The sequence below is a fragment of the Oncorhynchus tshawytscha genome, linkage group LG32, assembly GCF_018296145.1.
Source record: "Oncorhynchus tshawytscha isolate Ot180627B linkage group LG32, Otsh_v2.0, whole genome shotgun sequence".
Taxonomy (NCBI): Eukaryota; Metazoa; Chordata; class Actinopteri; order Salmoniformes; family Salmonidae; genus Oncorhynchus; species Oncorhynchus tshawytscha.
Genome location: NC_056460.1, coordinates 3,472,236 through 3,489,781, shown reverse-complemented (window position 1 = coordinate 3,489,781; position 17,546 = coordinate 3,472,236). Strand labels below are relative to the sequence as shown.

Genomic DNA, 17,546 nt, shown 5'->3' with positions numbered 1-17,546 from the left:
TTCATTTAATTATTAACAAAAAAAAAAAAAAACAGGAGACTCACCCGATGCTCCCCTGGTCCATCTCCACCGGCGGGGACGTCCTCTCCTCTCCTGACGCCCCCCCGTCCTCCATCCCAACCCATGACCCAGGCAGTGTGTTGGGTCCTCCCTCCCCACCCACCATCCCCCCCTCCCTGTTTGCCTCGGGGCTGCATGTAGGGGACCCCACCTCCTCAAACAGGAGTTGGGATCCCTCTAGCAAACAGCCCACCGACCCCTCACTGGAGTCATCCACTAAAATGCAAGGGGCTGAGGCAAACCGGGAGGACAAATTACCCTCCCCCCTCCCCCCCCGCCACTCTCTTAGCCCCCCCCCTCCCACCCCCTCCCTCTCACTTCCTGCCAAGCTCCCCCTCTTCATCCCTTTCTTCTTTGGTGAAGGAGGTAGCGGGGAGACACAACGTCCCATCCCCGCTAACTCCTCCACCAAATCCCTCATTCGACCTCGAGGAAGCCTGGCAGGCTGTCCCCCCCCCCACTCCTTCCCCCACCCCCCCCCCCCCCCCCTCCCCTCCCCTCCCACCCCCTCCCCTCCCCTCCCACCTCCACTCCTCCCTCCTTCTCCGTCACTGTCCCCGTTCCCTCTTCCACTCCTTCTCGCACCACTGTCCCCTTCACCGCTCCTTTCAGCTTCTTCTGTTCTTCCACCTTCTTTTTAATCTCTCCTTCTTTTCCTTCTTTCCTTCTTCTCTCCTCTTTCTTCTCATTTCTTCCTTCTTTCCATCCTCTTCTCTTCCTTCTTTTCCCCTGTGCCATCCGTACAATCCGCACGCGTCCTTTCTTTCCTCCCCCATCCCCCGCTCCCCCAGCTGCAGACGCGTATGACCTGTGACGATCCGGGCAATCACGCCACAGGTGTTCTCTGGAGCCACACCCGTGGCAAGCCTTGGGCTCGTCACACTCCCTGGCCTCGTGCTCTTCCGACCCACAAAAACGACATTTCTTGTTACTGCACGAGGCCAGGGTATGGCCGTAGGCCATACAACGCCTGCAGAACGGGGGCTGACGTGCATAGTATAGGGTTCCCCTGTCAGCCCCCAGGGAGAACATTGCCGGAGGATGGAGGTAGCCATCCACACTCTTCGGGGACTCCCTGAGTAACGCCTGGAAGCCTCTCTTCCCATTCCAGAAACCCAGGGAGTCCCTGAGGTACCTCGCTGAGGAGACATTGTCCATGTACCTCCCCAGAAAGGCCCTCACTTCTTCGTCCTTCACGTGCGGATTGTACATGGTTACGGTGACCACCCTGAAGTTGTTTCTTGCCAGGCTGGTCACCGTGTAATGACACAGGGGACCTTCTTCTTTCCCTTCCGTCACCGTCTTCATAATCTCATTGTGTTTTTCTTCCAAATATAGGGTTACATCAAACCCCTTCTCCATTGGGTTCCCCTGAAGGCATAGCACATCTTTAACCTTCAATTTTAGGTGCCCCATTAGGATGTTCCTCCCGAAGGTTTCTCTCCCCCAAGGCTCCATCTCTTTTCCCCGCCAAGAAAAGCGCACCGTGTTGGCCAGTCCAATTCCCGGAACCGACGGTCCAGATGTACTTTGCGCCATCTCCTCACGGACGATGGCGCACCCGTCCCACCACCTCAAACTTATAAACAGGAAGCAAAATAACCAAAAAGGTGGATCGACTGAAGGTGTTGACTCTCCACATCTATCAAAACTGGAGCAATGGGCCAGACACTCTTAAATAGAACCTGGACCAGCTCAGGTGAAACACCTTCCCACTAACAAGATGGACAAGCCAGCACAGGTGTAACACATATACTAACGAGGTGACACCAATCAGTGCGTCCTACGCGCTAACGAGCTAGACATGCTAAAGTCTAACCTCAAAACATAAATGGAAAAACCAAAGCCTGTAAAACCTCCCCCTTTTAAACAACAAATATATCCTATATTTTTGTTGGACAAGTTCGCTCACCACCAACAAAAAACAACCTCCATTTCACATTATAATCTACTACAATGCTTCACCTTCTACAATATTAACATGTCTACTGGCTGTCAACAATTTAAAAACAAGAAAACACACATTTCTAAAGAACAATATACAATCGTATCTTTTCTCCTTTTTCTTTCTATAGAAAAATGTTTTCCCCACAAGCTTCTAGAACTCTCGTCTTCCTAAAACTCACTAGCTTCTAGAACTCTCGTCCCCTTGGAACGAGCCCAAACAAAACTGATAAGGAAATTTGTTTTAATAAATTATTAGAATGTTACAGTCCTGAAACCATAGGTCTGATACCATGTGATTGTATGAAATTAATTTGAATCATTAGATTATTATAACACATGTGTGTAAGTGTTAGACTCATTCGATGATTATATTATAATACTTTGTGTGGTTTTAGTCCGAATCAACGTTTGGGAACAACGTGCCTAGTGTTTTGAGAACAGTCTGTCTGAGCCAGATCCAGGGAGACCTTGGCTGGGACACTGAGAACTTCCCAGTCCCAGGTCTCTCCCTATCTTAGGGGAGGGTAGGAAGACACTATTCTCACGTACTCCCCTAGGCTCTATTGGCAAGCGGGTTTGATGGTTGGTGTGGAAGTATGTGTGTCGCTATAAATTTAAGGTCCTGTACTGTACACGTCAGAACGTTCCCGTGAATAAACATTTAACTTTGGTAGACTGGGCCTCTGTCTGTTTCCTTTTCTATCAGTATCTTACAAATCCTGATATAACAGACTAAGGGTAACTTAATTGAATTGGTAAATGAACAGGAGTATAGAATTCTCCTGACAAAAACTAATCTCCAACAAGTCAAAATAAATTGTGATCCATGGCAACGCAATGGCTAAACGCAAAACTATTTGACTGCCAACCCTTGAGACAATCTTTCAGGGTTCACTCGATAGGCATGTTGTTGGATCTGGGCCCAGTCCCCAATATCATGCTCTAGTACATTTGGGTTGGCACATCTGAGAATGAACCCTGATATTCTAAAAGCAGAGCAACAATGTCAATATAATTGTACCCAAAATTGTCAGTTGGTTACATAAATAATTATGATTACTAAATGTTACATGAAATGTAAATATGAAATATTTGGTTGAATAGTCCTTTTTTCAAAGTATTTTTTATTTACATTTTGCTAGGTGGGATAACCCAATGTCAACACACAATTTTAACATGTACAAATCAACAACCAATATGCAGAAACAGTTTGTGATATATTGAAAACCTAAACGTAAAATGGGCCATACTGTATACACAAACATCTGACACAATAATCACATCACTTGTATTTTTTTTTAAACAAGCACCTTATAAACTGTACAAGCACCAAAAACACTGTTGTTTTGACAAGTAGCAATAAATCACTGATATTGATTAGGGGGGAAATCAGGTTGTACGTGCTGTTGAAACTAACAACAAAACAAAACATGGAAACTGGATAAATATTTTCCCTCACTGGTTAGAGGACAACCTGCAGAGGACAGTCAGCTGAATTTGGGCGTGATACATTTAAATGTAGGGGACGTTGAACAAAGGAGCACAACACTTATTTGTCATAACTCATCGATATCATGCTAAAATCATTTGTGTGACAGAAGGGAAATGAGGTTGCACGTCCTGTTAAAACTAACAGCTCAAAAACCACACGGAATCTGGGAATAATGTGTACATCATTGGTTAGAGGACAATTTGTAGAAAACAGCTAGCTACATTTTGAAGTGTTGCATTTTGACTCAAGTGGGTCATCAGCGTGGTAAGTTTAACACAACTCTTTTTTTGTTTGTCACTTTTTGTTAAATAACATAAATAGTACTCTTTCAATTCAGAGCCTGGATTTTCCCTCAGGCAAATATCCATATAATGTTGAAACCAATAGAACAGAGGACAAACATTTAGGGTTCTACATTGTGACATCATTAAAATACTCCTACTACAATGTTAAAACATTCTACATTGTGATATTATGTAATTGATATGATTTTTCAAATTCAACTCCTTCATGTATGTTTTTTCTGATGTTTGATCAGAGATCTTTTACCAGAGTATCTCTTCCCACATTGATCACCGCTATGAGATTTCTCTCCTGTGTGTGTTCTCTGGTGTTCTTTCAGGCTGTTTAGCTGAGTAAAACTCTTCCCACACTGACTACAGCTATAAGGTTTCTCTCCTGTGTGTACTCGCTGGTGTCTAGTCAGATGGCTAGATTTAGTAAAAATCTTCCCACATTGATCACAACTATAAGGTTTCTCTCCTGTGTGTACTCGCTGGTGATTTTTAAGTTCTGATGAAGATTTGCAATGTTTCCCACAGTCAGAGCAGCAGTGTAGTTTATTTCCTGTGGGTCTCTGCTGGTGTTTCGAGGTGTCCTGATCTGGAGAGAGACTTCTGCCTCGTCAGCATCATGAAGTTTTTGAGGCTCCCCAGAGGATCCACGATATTCACATCTCTCTCCTGTGTTAACGAAAATATCAGACAGATGGTTAAAGGCCCACAACAGCAAATATCCACTGTTTAGATAAACGTTGATGCCCAGAGCATTGTCATGAAGTTGTACAATAATTGACGTCTGTTAAATTATATGACAATTGTCTTGTTTTCACAGTAGTAAAATCGATGATTGTAGGCTAGAAATAAGTTATTTGCGTTGTTGAAACTCTAATCAGTGTGCCAGATGACTTTTGGTCTCCAATATAGACCCCTTTCTGTGTTTGCTAAAATTGCGGCAGGAGGGCGATGCACACACAATGTGGTTGCAGAATCTCCTCCCTGCTAATGAGGAAACCACTAGTTATGGATGTAGTATATCTGCCTGGAGCCAAAATGGTGAGCGAAGATTTTAGTTTTCCACAATGTATTCTGAATATTATAGCGCAAGATCAGGAGTGCTACTCAAGGAAACTCACATTAAGCTCTGTGTCTATTCACTAGTTCACCACCGTGGGGGAAAACTCAGGGGAGTTCTCATAGGCTGACAGCAAAAATATCTTCCATTTACAGGTTGCTTATTAGTGCAATACGCATAACTTTTGGATTATAATTGTAAGGCTCGTTTGAATCTCTCCTGCTTAATGTAATGTTTTTGTTTTTGTCTCAAATCAACTGCTTTATATGAAAAAAAAAACACTTCAACCAGTAAAATGCTCTTTGGCTAGCTTTGCCATCAGCCTGACAATAAGGGTTTGTTCACAAATTGGCCCATAACTTCAGCTAACAACAACATAGACCTACTGTAGGACCCATAACTTCTCCTAACAACAAATATACCCATGTCGTGATGTTTGTCATTTGACTGACATTCAGAAAATGATTTCCTGGATCAGCTGATGATAGTTGAACATGTGACTGTCACTAAACAGCTACAGTATTAAGTATTATGTGTAATTATTGAAGAACCGCATTAATGACAGCATCCATTGGGGTGTTGTCAATAAAGTTAAGGTGACTCTCGGTTAGAACCATTGGATTTAGCAAACTCTGAAATTATTTAGGATTTCTGTGCCCATGAAAACTGTTTTCACAGCGTAATATAAGGAGACACTAAATGTTATGTAGGTAGAGTGCATTTCAGAGATCTGAATATGAAAAACTGTCCTAACAGGACAATAACCTAAACCACAAGGCCAAATCTACACTGGAGGAGCTTACCAAGATGACATTGAATGGCCTAGTTACAGTTTGGACTTAAATCGTCTTGAAAGTCAACGGCAAGACTTGAAAATGGCTTTCTTGCAATGATCAACAACCAACTTGACAGAACAGGAAGGATTTTTAAAAGAATAATGAATATTCACATTAGGATCAGTCGCCTATTGGATGACATCACGACATCCCATCAAGCCAACTCCTTGAAAGCCTTACTATGTATGACATCACTCACTCCTTCCAGTTTGCAATTGTCTAAAAAATATATATATTTTGTTCAAAACATTTATTTGTTTCCCTTTAGTGTGTATATACTTTATTGTATTTCTATGTCACTTTTCGACATGAAAAGTATTTTTTAAAAATCACTAGAGGACGCCATGAACAATTCCTACAGTACAAGTGTAGAATGTAAAATCACACATTAGTTCAACAACTGAAGAGTTTGTGTTCCCCTGTTTTTTAAGATAGTACTAACTGTATTTACTGGTGTTAATAAGTTCTCCAGTCAACTCTTCTTCGTCCTCCTCTAATGTGACAGTAATCTCCCCCTCTTCATCCTTCATTCCAAAAACGTCTTCATCTTCTTTCACTTCATCCTCCACTCTAAAAACAGCATCTTCCTCCTCTTCTTTCACAGTAACATCCTCCTCCTCTTTCACTCTGAACGCGTCTTTCTCTTCTTCTTTCACGGTAACACCCTCACCCTCTACTTGTTTGTGTATTGTAACAACCTCCTCTTCCGCCTCCTCTTTCACGAGAGTTTCTTTCTCCGTCCAGCAGACCACCTCTTCTTTATCAGGAGGAGAGTAGCTTGGTGAACTCATGTTCGGGGATAATGGCTAGTTAGCATTAGCGACTAGACTAGTGCTAACTTAACCAGCCAGCTAGTTGACTTACAACGTAAATATTACATTAAATGGGGTATCTAGTTGTTCCCACATGAGTATGTTTCAATCATAGAGGCAATTAAACCACGAAATTGTCTAAAGAACATGAATGTTCTGTTGGCTAGCGAGCTACCGAGGTGGCTACAGTTGTGAAGAAGCGTTCCGTCCACTAGATTATGCGTCACACTAGAAACATCGCCTGAAAGACACATATTGCCATCTGCTGTCTGGAGGGAGGAAACTTTTTTATTCCTTCATTGAATTATAATATTATGAAGCAGTTTAGGGAAACGTTTTTTTCCCTCTCCATTAAATAAGAATATTATATCAACAAGTACAAATAGCAACAAGTGTTGTTTGATTAGTTCAGATTTTTTATGAGAATTTAAAACAAACTCGACATCTACTCCACATCTGTATTTCTGATTCAGTCATAACTAGATATCAAAATAAGCACCTAGTTATTGATACCCAAAGAGCTGTCAAAGGACACCAGAAACAAAATTGTATACCTGCACCAGGCTGGGAAGACTGGATCTGCAATAGGTAAGCAGCTTGGTTTGAAGAAATCAACTGTGGGAGCAATTATTAGGAAATGGAAGACATGGAAGACATACAAGACCACTGATAATCTCCCTCGATCTGGGGCTCCACGCAAGATCTCACCCCGTGGGGTCAAAATGATCACAAGAACGGTGAGCAAAAATCCCAGAACCACACGGGAGGACCTAGTGAATGACCTGAGAGCTGGGACATTTGGAGAGCATTTGGATGATCCAGAAGAAGATTGGGAGAATGCCATATGGTCAGATGAAACCAAAATATAACTTTTTGGTAAAAACTCAACTCGTCGTGTTTGGAGGACAAAGAATGCAGAGTTCCATCCAAAGAACACCATACCTACTGTGAAGCATGGGGGTGGAAACATCATGCTTTGGGGCTGTTTTTCTGCAAAGGGACCAGGACGACTGATCCGTGTAAAGGAAAGAATGAATGGGGCCATGTATCGTGAGATTTTGAGTGAAAACCTCCTTCCATCATTGAAGATGAAACGTGGCTGGGTCTTTCAGCATGACAATGATCCCAAACACACCGCCCGGCCAAACCCCATAGAAAATCTTTGGAGGGAGTTGAAAGTCCATGTTGCCCAGCAACAGCCCCAAAACATCACTGCTCTAGAGGAGATCTGCATGGGGGAATGGGCCAAAATACCAGCAACAGTGTGTGAAAACCTTGTGAAGACTTACAGAAAACGTTTGACCTCTTTCATTGCCAACAAAGGGTATATAACAAAGTATTGAGATAAACTTTTGTTATTGACCAAATACTTATTTTCCACCATAATTTGCAAATAAATTCATTAAAAATCCTACAATGTGATTTTCTGGATTTTTCCCCCTCATTTTGTCTGTCATAGTTGAAGTGTACCTATGATGAAAATTACAGGCCTCTCATCTTTTTAAGTAGGAGAACTTGCACAATTGGTGATTGACTAAATACTTTTTTGCCCCACTGTATGTACTGTATTCTATTCTATTCTACTGTATCTTAGTCTATGCTGCTCTGGCATCGCTCGGCCAAAGATTTATATATTCTTAATTCCATTCCTTTAGATTGTGTGTATTGTTAGATATTACTTGTTAGATATTACTGAACTGTTGGAGCTAGAAACACAAGCATTTTGCTACACCCACAATAACATCTGCTAAACAAGTGTATGTGACAAATAAAATGTGATTTGATGTATATAGGTCTGGTGTTGGTCATTCTACACTCTGTGGATCTCCTGCATGTATTTTCTGATGTAATCAGACCACTTGAATGAGAGTATCTCTTGTCACACTGATCACAGCTATAAGGCTTCTCTCCTGTGTGTGTTCTCTGGTGTTGTGTCAGGTTTCTTAGGGAAGCAAAGCTCTTCAAAGTCAGAGCAGAGCAGTGTCTCCTGTGTGTGCTCTCTGGTGATAAAACTCTTCCCACACTGATTACAGCTATACGATTTCTATCATGTGTGTGTTCTCTGGTGTCTATTCAGGCTGTTTGACTGAGTAAAACTCTTCCCACACTGATTACAGCTATAAGGTTTCTCTCCTGTGTGTGTTCTCTGGTGTCCTTTAAGGTGTTCTATCCGAGAAAAGCTTTTCCCACATTGCTCACAGCTATATGGCTGCTCTCCTGTGTGTGTTCTCTGGTGTGATACCAGGTTGCTTGACTGAGTAAAACTCTTGCCACATTGCTTACAGCTATATGGCTGCTCTCCTGTGTGTGTTCTCTGGTGTGATAACAGGTTGCGTGACTGAGTAAAACTCTTGCCACACTGGTCACAGATATAAGGCTTCTCTCCTGTGTGTGTTCTCTGGTGCTCTTTAAGGCGTTCTCCCCGAGAAAAGTTTTTCCCACATTGCTCACAGCTATATGGCTGCTCTCCTGTGTGTATTCTCTGGTGTGATACCAGGTTGCTTGACTGAGTAAAACTCTTGCCACACTGATCACAGCTGTATGGCTGCTCTCCTGTGTGTGTTCTCTGGTGTGATAACAGGTTGCTTGCCTGAGTAAAACTCTTGCCACACTGTTCACAGCTGTAAGGCTTATCTCTTGTGTGTGTTCTCTGGTGTGTTTTCAGATTACTTGAATGAGTAAAACTCTTCCCACATTGATTACAGCTATAAGGCTTCTCTCCTGTGTGTACTCGCTGGTGATTTTTAAGTTCTGATGAAGATTTGAACCGTTTCCCACAGTCAGAGCAGCAGTGTGGTTTCTTTCCTGTGTGTCTCTGCTGGTGTTTCTTGAGGTGTTCTGATCTGGAGAGACTCTTCTCTGCCTCTTCAGCATCATGATGTTGTTGAGACTCCCCAGAGGATCCACGATGGTCACATCTCCCTCCTGTGTGAAAGTCAGATAGTCAATGTAGTGAATGTTTTTACAAACTTTGACAAATGTTTTCTAAGTCCTGTTGGTCCTGTTGTCTTGTTGGTCCACCAGCCAGTGTAGCAGGTAGATGAAAGAAAATACACGCCACTGATTTTCTACCAAATATTTTTTTGCAATGACTGACTACACCAATAATCACAACAAGAAGAAATGAATGAGCAGCTTGGCAATGTTTGTAAAACAAGAAATGTAAGCATGAAGTAATGTGGTATATTGCTTCATGTAATCACATTTTTGTAACAAGAGTCTTTTAACCAATGTGTTAAAATAATTCATTTAAATACAATAGTAATGATGAATAGTTGTACAAGTGAACATCAAGAATCACCAAAGTGCCTCCATATCACAACACATCACTACACACCACACTGTCCTGCCAGATAAACTGCTGACTTATTATTATAGTTCAGGGCTCTACTCTGACATGTGTTCCTAAGTGTATATACTGAACAAAAAAATAAAAGCAACATGGAAAGTGTTGGTCCCATGTTTCATTCGGGATCATCTGAGGAGGGGGTGCTGAGGAGTATTTCTGTCTGTAATAAAGCCTTTTTGTGTGGAAAACTCATTTTGATTGGCTGGGCCTTGCACCCCAGTGGGTGGCCTATGGCAGCACACCTGCCCAGTCGTGAAATCCATAGATTAGGGCCTAATGAATTTATTTCAATTGACTTCTATGAACTGTAAGTCAGTAAAATCTTTGAAATTGTTGCGTTTATATATTTGTTGAGAAGTTAGGAGCTGGGCAATTCCAGAGTAATGAAATTACACCAGACTCCGATTTTTCATTTTAAAATGTATGCAAAACAAAAACCACAGCTGCTTTAAAGCCACGTTTGTATTCATCAGTTCAACAACTGCAGCGTTTGTGCCCCCGTTATTAAATATGAGTATTTACTGGTGTTAATCTGACCTTCTGTCTCCTCCTCCTGCTCTCCTTCCTCTTTCCCTTCTTCCTCTTCTTCTTTCACTGAAACGTCTTTCTATTCTTCTTTCACTGTAACAGCATCACCCTCTACTTCTTGTTTTTTTTACTGTGACATCCTCTTCTTCCTTCTCCTCTTTCACAACAATGTTCAGCCCCAGAGCTTCTTTCTCCATCCAGCAGACCTCCTCTTCTTTAACAGGAGGAGAGCAATTTAGGGAGCTCATGTTCAGGGATGTTAGCTAGCTAGATATCATTAGCGACTAGCCTAGTGCTAGGCAAATTTTAGACATCTGCCTGACTAACAACGTAAATATGAAAATAAATGGGGCAACTAACTATAAAACAGAAGTATGTTTAAAACACATGAGCAAATATGCACTGAAACAGTCTAAAAAGCTTGAACGTTCAGGCCATGTCGCCTAGCAAGCTACTGAAGTGACTGACTCGCTGTTGTTGTTGTTGAAGGGTCCCGTCCACTAGATTATACATCACACTGGCAGCCTTGTTATCAGCTGACTGGAGTGGGTAACGCAGTATAAGTAAATGTTTATTTTATTTCCTGACAAAAAAAGGGTATTTTTAAAATGTGTCATTAAATAATAATATTATATTGATATGTCGAAATGAAAGCATGTGTTGATTGATTAGTGAAGATTTGTAATGAATGAGAATTTAAACTTTACATCTAACGCTGCATTTAAGGCAATGTCATATTCATTCAGTCAAACAAACGCTCTGCAGCCTAGTTTAACAGTGATCTACGTTCTATGAAAGCTGCTGGGAGAAAGCTTTGTTTTCCTTGAGCTATTCTCCAGTTAACTGATGCAGTCCCTGGTATATCACCAGACTGCATACAAATCGAACTGCATCCCCAGGCCCTGTTATATCAACAGACTGCATACAAAGAGGCACTGAACACAAGTTATACTTTACCAATCTCATTGCAAATGGTGACGGGAACCCCAGAATTACATTTTCTGTAGTAAAGAAATTAGTTCAACCACTCGCTAACTCCTCCTTTACTCACTCCATTGAATAAAGTACTATTTTTCATGCATTTTTTCAAATCCTAAAATAAAGAGCATTTACTTCACTGTACAATCTACCCCTTGCCCCCCTGCTTCACACTGAGCCTCCCAACTACAGTTTCACTGTTCAATCTACCTCTTGATTCAGACCTGTCCCTCTGCTTCATACTGAGCCTCCCAGCTGCAGTTTCACCACATTCTCATTGACAACCCCAACATCTGTCTCTGAAATGGTCCATAATATGAGGTCAACTACCTGCCCCTTGGACCCTGTTCCCACAGGACTCATACAATCATAAATCACTTTCTTAATTCAGGCACTGTGCCTAATTCCCTTAAAACTGCCTCCATCAAACCAACCTTGAGAAAATGTGCATGAAGCCTTCTAGTCTGACTTAGATACTACAGAACTACCTCTCTACCAACAATCTGCATGAACCCTTCCAGTCTGGCTGTATACAACTACAGAACTACCTCTCTACCAACAATCTGCATGAACCCTTCCTGTCTGGCTGTATACAACCGCAGAACTACCCCTCTACCAAAAATCTGCATGAACCCTTCCAGTCTGACTGTATACAATTACAGAACTACCTCTCAACTACAGGCAGCTGGTTGAACCTTAATTGGGGAGCCACCGTGCTTCTACATCTGCATTGCTGTTTGGGGTTTTAGGCTGAGATTCTATATATCACTTTGTGACATCAGCTGATGTAAAAAGGGCTTTATAAAAATAGATTTGATAACCAGGTGTGGAGACCATCATAGTATAGTAGTAGTAGTGTAGCTAGTACAATAACAAGGTGTGGAGACCATAGTATAGTAGTGGTACTAGTAGTGGAGCTAGTTCAATAACAAGGTGGAGACCATCATAGTATAGTAGTGGTACTAGTAGTGGAGCTAGTACAATAAGATGTGGAGACCATCATAGTATAGTAGTGGTACTAGTAGTGGAGCTAGTACAATAAGATGTGGAGACCATCATAGTATAGTAGTGGTACTAGTACAATAACAAGGTGGAGACCATCATAGTATAGTAGTGGTACTAGTACAATAACAAGGTGTGGAGACCATCATAGTATAGTAGTGGAGCTAGTACAATAACAAGGTGTGGAGACCATCATAGTATAGTAGTGGTACTAGTACAATAACAAGGTGGAGACCATCATAGTAAAGTAGTGGTACTAGACCACCATCAATTTCAACTGACTTGAGAAGAAATAGGAAATTATATATAAGTGCAAGGGTGCCCATATATTTGGCTGCAGCTGTATCCAAACAAAGTAATTTAGCAATATCCAAATCATATATCAAATCAAATTCAAGGTTGGAGTGAAGAGTAGCAAAATTAAATGAATCTATATAATAACTTAATAGACTAGAGTCCTGTCCAGGGGAAGTACTTGTACATCAAGCTGCCTCACACTACAGAAACAGCTACAAGCCAAGGCTACTTCCTTCCTTATATAATAATCATATTATGAATTACATCAGAGGGTTTATACTTGTATACAATCAATCAAAGTTCAAAATGAAATACACGTTTTAAAATATTTAATTTGATTTTAGACACGATCAAGATGAATAAACAACAGAAACAGGCCTGTTGTTTTGGTCAGATTTTCATGTCTGATTTCATTTAAACAATATGATTTAATGTGACAAACAAAAACACAAATTCGAGGTCAAAAATACAAGTCAGAACACAGTCTCTCTATTCTCACATGTGATGTCAGGTCCTCTGACTGGGAAAATGTCTTTCCACACTGAGAGCAGTGGTATGTCTTCACCTTCTGTGTATGTATTCTTTCATGCTTATTCAGATGCCTTAACCGGTTAAATCTCTTTCCACACTGAGAGCAGTGGTAGGTCTTATCCCCTCCTGAGTGTGTCCTGTCATGCCTAGTCAGGTGCATTGACTTGGTAAAACTCTTTCCACACAGGGAGCATTGGTAGAGCTTTTCTTGTGTGTGTCCCCTCTCATGCTTTTTCAGACTCATTAACCACCTAAAACTCTTTTCACACTGGGAACAGTGGAAGGGCTTTTCTCCTGTATGTATTATCTCATGTGCTTTCAGATGTAGTAATCGGGTAAAACTATTTCCACAGTAGGAGCAGTGGTGTTGTCTCGCTGGTTTGGGCATTTCTGTGTCTGGTTCCTCTGAAGGACTCTTTCTGCTGTCAGAGTGAGAGTCTGGTCTCTCTCCTGCCAAAAACAGAGTAATTTGTCTAAAGAGAGATCTGAATGAAATCTCCACATGATAAAACTGTCTTCCTGAGGTTTAATCCAGACTAGATCCCTCAATAACTCAAGGTCAGTCTTCACAACATTACCCTCATTAATAATACACTTGGTGACGGTAAGATTTTAAAACAAATGATGTAGAGCTCCAAATCTAATTTCTCAGGGAATGTCATGTTTACAGGCTGTGCAAAGCTCTATAATAATAGATAATGTCATGTTTCAGGCTGAGCAGAGCTCTATAATAATAGATCATGTCATGTTTACAGGCTGAGCAGAGCTCTATAATAATATATATTGTCATGTTTATAGGCTGAGCAGAGCTCTATAATAATAGATCATGTCATGTTTCAGGCTGAGCAGAGCTCAATAATAGATATTGTCATGTTTACAGGCTGAGCAGAGCTCTATAATAATATATATTGTCATGTTTACAGGCTGAGCAGAGCTCTATAATAACATATATTACTATTTCAGTCAATGTTACAGGCTGCATTTGATCCAATGTTAATAACGTTTTGTTGGTGGCCCACTTCATCTCTAAAGTTATAATTACTATCTTTTCTAAATGAACATTCTTTAGTTCAGCCTTTCCTTGAAATGACTATTTTGCCCATGTTTTTTGTCGACTAACAAACATTTGCTAATATGTTCAGTCTCCCCAAAGCGCTTGTCCTTTTGCTAATATGTTCAGTCTCCCCAAAGCGCTTGTCCTTTTGCTAATACAGTGCCTTGCGAAAGTATTCGGCCCCCTTGAACTTTGCGACCTTTTGCCACATTTCAGGCTTCAAACATAAAGATAAAAAACTGTATTTTTTTGGGAAGAATCAACAACAAGTGGGACACAATCATGAAGTGGAACGACATTTATTGGATATTTCAAACTTTTTTAACTAATCAAAAACTGAAAAATTGGGCGTGCAAAATTATTCAGCCCCTTTACTTTCAGTGCAGCAAACTCTCTCCAGAAGTTCAGTGAGGATCTCTGAATGATCCAATGTTGACCTAAATGACTAATGATGATAAATACAATCCACCTGTGTGTAATCAAGTCTCCGTATAAATACACCTGCACTGTGATAGTCTCAGAGGTCCGTTAAAAGCGCAGAGAGCATCATGAAGAACAAGGAACACACCAGGCAGGTCCGAGATACTGTTGTGAAGAAGTTTAAAGCCGGATTTGGATACAAAAAGATTTCCCAAGCTTTAAACATCCCAAGGAGCACTGTGCAAGCGATAATATTGAAATGGAAGGAGTATCAGACCACTGCAAATCTACCAAGACCTGGCCGTCCCTCTAAACTTTCAGCTCATACAAGGAGAAGACTGATCAGAGATGCAGCCAAGAGGCCCATGATCACTCTGGATGAACTGCAGAGATCTACAGCTGAGGTGGGAGACTCTGTCCATAGGACAACAATCAGTCGTATATTGCACAAATCTGGCCTTTATGGAAGAGTGGCAAGAAGAAAGCCATTTCTTAAAGATATCCATAAAAAGTGTTGTTTAAAGTTTGCCACAAGCCACCTGGGAGACACACCAAACATGTGGAAGAAGGTGCTCTGGTCAGATGAAACCAAAATTGAACTTTTTGGCAACAATGCAAAACGTTATGTTTGGCGTAAAAGCAACACAGCACATCACCCTGAACACCATCCCCACTGTCAAACATGGTGGTGGCAGCATCATTGTTTGGGCCTGCTTTTCTTCAGCAGGGACAGGGAAGATGGTTAAAATTGATGGGAAGATGGATGGAGCCAAATACAGGACCATTCTGGAAGAAAACCTGATGGAGTCTGCAAAAGACCTGAGACTGGGACGGAGATTTGTCTTCCAACAAGACAATGATCCAAAACATAAAGCAAAATCTACAATGGAATGGTTCAAAAATAAACATATCCAGGTGTTAGAATGGCCAAGTCAAAGTCCAGACCTGAATCCAATCGAGAATCTGTGGAAAGAACTGAAAACTGCTGTTCACAAATGCTCTCCATCCAACCTCACTGAGCTCGAGCTGTTTTGCAAGGAGGAATGGGAACAAATGTCAGTCTCTTGATGTGCAAAACTGATAGAGACATACCCCAAGCGACTTACAGCTGTAATCACAGCAAAAGGTGGCGCTACAAAGTATTAACTTAAGGGGGCTGAATAATTTTGCACGCCCAATTTTTCAGTTTTTGATTTGTTAAAAAAGTTTGAAATATCCAATAAATGTCGTTCCACTTCATGATTGTGTCCCACTTGTTGTTGATTCTTCACAAAAAAATACAGTTTTATATCTTTATGTTTGAAGCCTGAAATGTGGCAAAAGGTCGCAAAGTTCAAGGGGGCCGAATACTTTCGCAAGGCACTGTATGTTCAGTCTCCCCAAAACGCTTGTCCTTTTGCTAATATGTTCAGTCTTACCAAAACACTTGTCCATTTCATGTCAATAATGCTTCTTATTTTCTGTATTTCTCCAACATTATTTAGAAATCTGCATTTTGTGGGTATACACACGCCATGCAAGGTCTACAATAGACACACGTCAAACGTTTCATTTATAACTTGTTTGCCACTCTGTGAGACAATTAAGTTGTGATTTTGTGGTGGGTGGGGGGGGGACTCTCTACACATGTCACAGTTAAGCAATAAGGCCCGAGAAAGTGTGGTATATGGCCAATATAGCATGGTTAAAGACTGTTCTTACGCACAACGCAGAGTGCCTGGATACAGCCCTTAGCCGTGATATATTGGCCATATATCACAAACCCGAGGTGGCTTATTGCAATTATAAACTGGTTACCAGTGTAATTAGAAGGGTAAAAATACATGTTTTGTCATACTCATGGTATACGGCCTGACATACCACAGCTGTCAGCCAATCAGCATTCAGGGCTTTATCACCTATTTTAAAATGTAGCTTTAACATTATATTATAACAAATTTCTATAGTAGAGAACAACATTTTCAAGTATAGAATTTCAGTAGCATGCTGCTTTAAAACCACACATTCGTTCAAAAACTTGAGAGTTAGAGCCCGTTTTTAAGACAGTACTTACGGGTGGTAATCAGATCTCCTGACTCCTCTGTCAATATTCTCTCTTTCTCCTCCACTTCAAAAACTGCATCCTCCTCTTTCTCTGCCTCCTCTTCTTTTACTGTACCAGCCTCCTCCTCTTTCACTCTGAACGCATCTTCCTCTTCTTTCACTGAAACATCTTTCTCTTCTTCTTTCACTGTAACAGCCTCACCCTCTTTTTTTACTGTGACATCCTCTTCTTCTGCCTCCTCTTTCACAAGAGCTTCTTTCGCCTCCCAGCAGACCTCCTCTTCTTTAACTGGAGGGGAGTAGTTAATGGAGCTCATGGTCGGGGATGTTAGCTAGCTAGCTGTCATTAGCAACTAGGCTAGTGCTAACTTAACCAGCCAACTACTATAGCTGACTAATACAAAATAACGTAATATTAAATTAAATAGGTTAACAAGTAGATACGAAAGAAGTGTGTCTAAAACACAATAGCTAATATACACCGAAAGCGTAAGAGCTTTAATCGTTCGGCTATGTTGGCTAGCAAGCTACCGAGGTGGTTGACGAGCAGTTTCTGAAGAACCGTCCACTAGAATATACGTCACGCTGGCAGCGTCGCCTGAAAGACGCACATCCCCGTCTTCTGACTGGAGGGGAAACGCAGTTGAGGATCATATTTTATTTTCAGACAAAGATGATTTTAAATGGATTTAATTAAATAATACTATTATATTGAGACATACAAAGACAGGAATGTGTTGATTGATTAGTGCGAATAAAAAATGTTTACTACAGCACATTTAAGGCAGTTTCATTCAGTCATACTAAATAAGTAGCTAGCTACTGTAGGTATATACTGCTCCTA

General features: G+C 41.1%; 1 protein-coding gene across 5 annotated transcripts; it reads right to left on the bottom strand.

The window, feature by feature from the left end:
* Window positions 1-3,406: 3,406 nt before the first annotated feature.
* On the bottom strand, window positions 3,407-17,316 carry LOC112230060 (zinc finger protein 239-like). 5 transcript variants are annotated; one of them, XM_042310861.1, is made up of 2 exons: window positions 16,713-17,316; window positions 3,407-4,461 (listed from the first exon to the last, which is right to left on the bottom strand). In XM_042310861.1, the coding sequence occupies exons 1-2, from the start codon at window positions 17,017-17,019 to the stop codon at window positions 4,202-4,204; spliced, it is 567 nt and encodes a 188-aa protein (XP_042166795.1). In that variant the 5' UTR covers window positions 17,020-17,316; the 3' UTR covers window positions 3,407-4,201. The 5 variants fall into 5 exon arrangements, with proteins under 5 accessions (XP_042166795.1, XP_042166793.1, XP_042166794.1 ...); XM_042310859.1 differs by lacking the exon at window positions 16,713-17,316 and adding an exon at window positions 6,131-7,108; XM_042310860.1 differs by lacking the exon at window positions 16,713-17,316 and adding an exon at window positions 6,140-7,108.
* Between the last annotated feature and the right edge of the window lie 230 nt (window positions 17,317-17,546).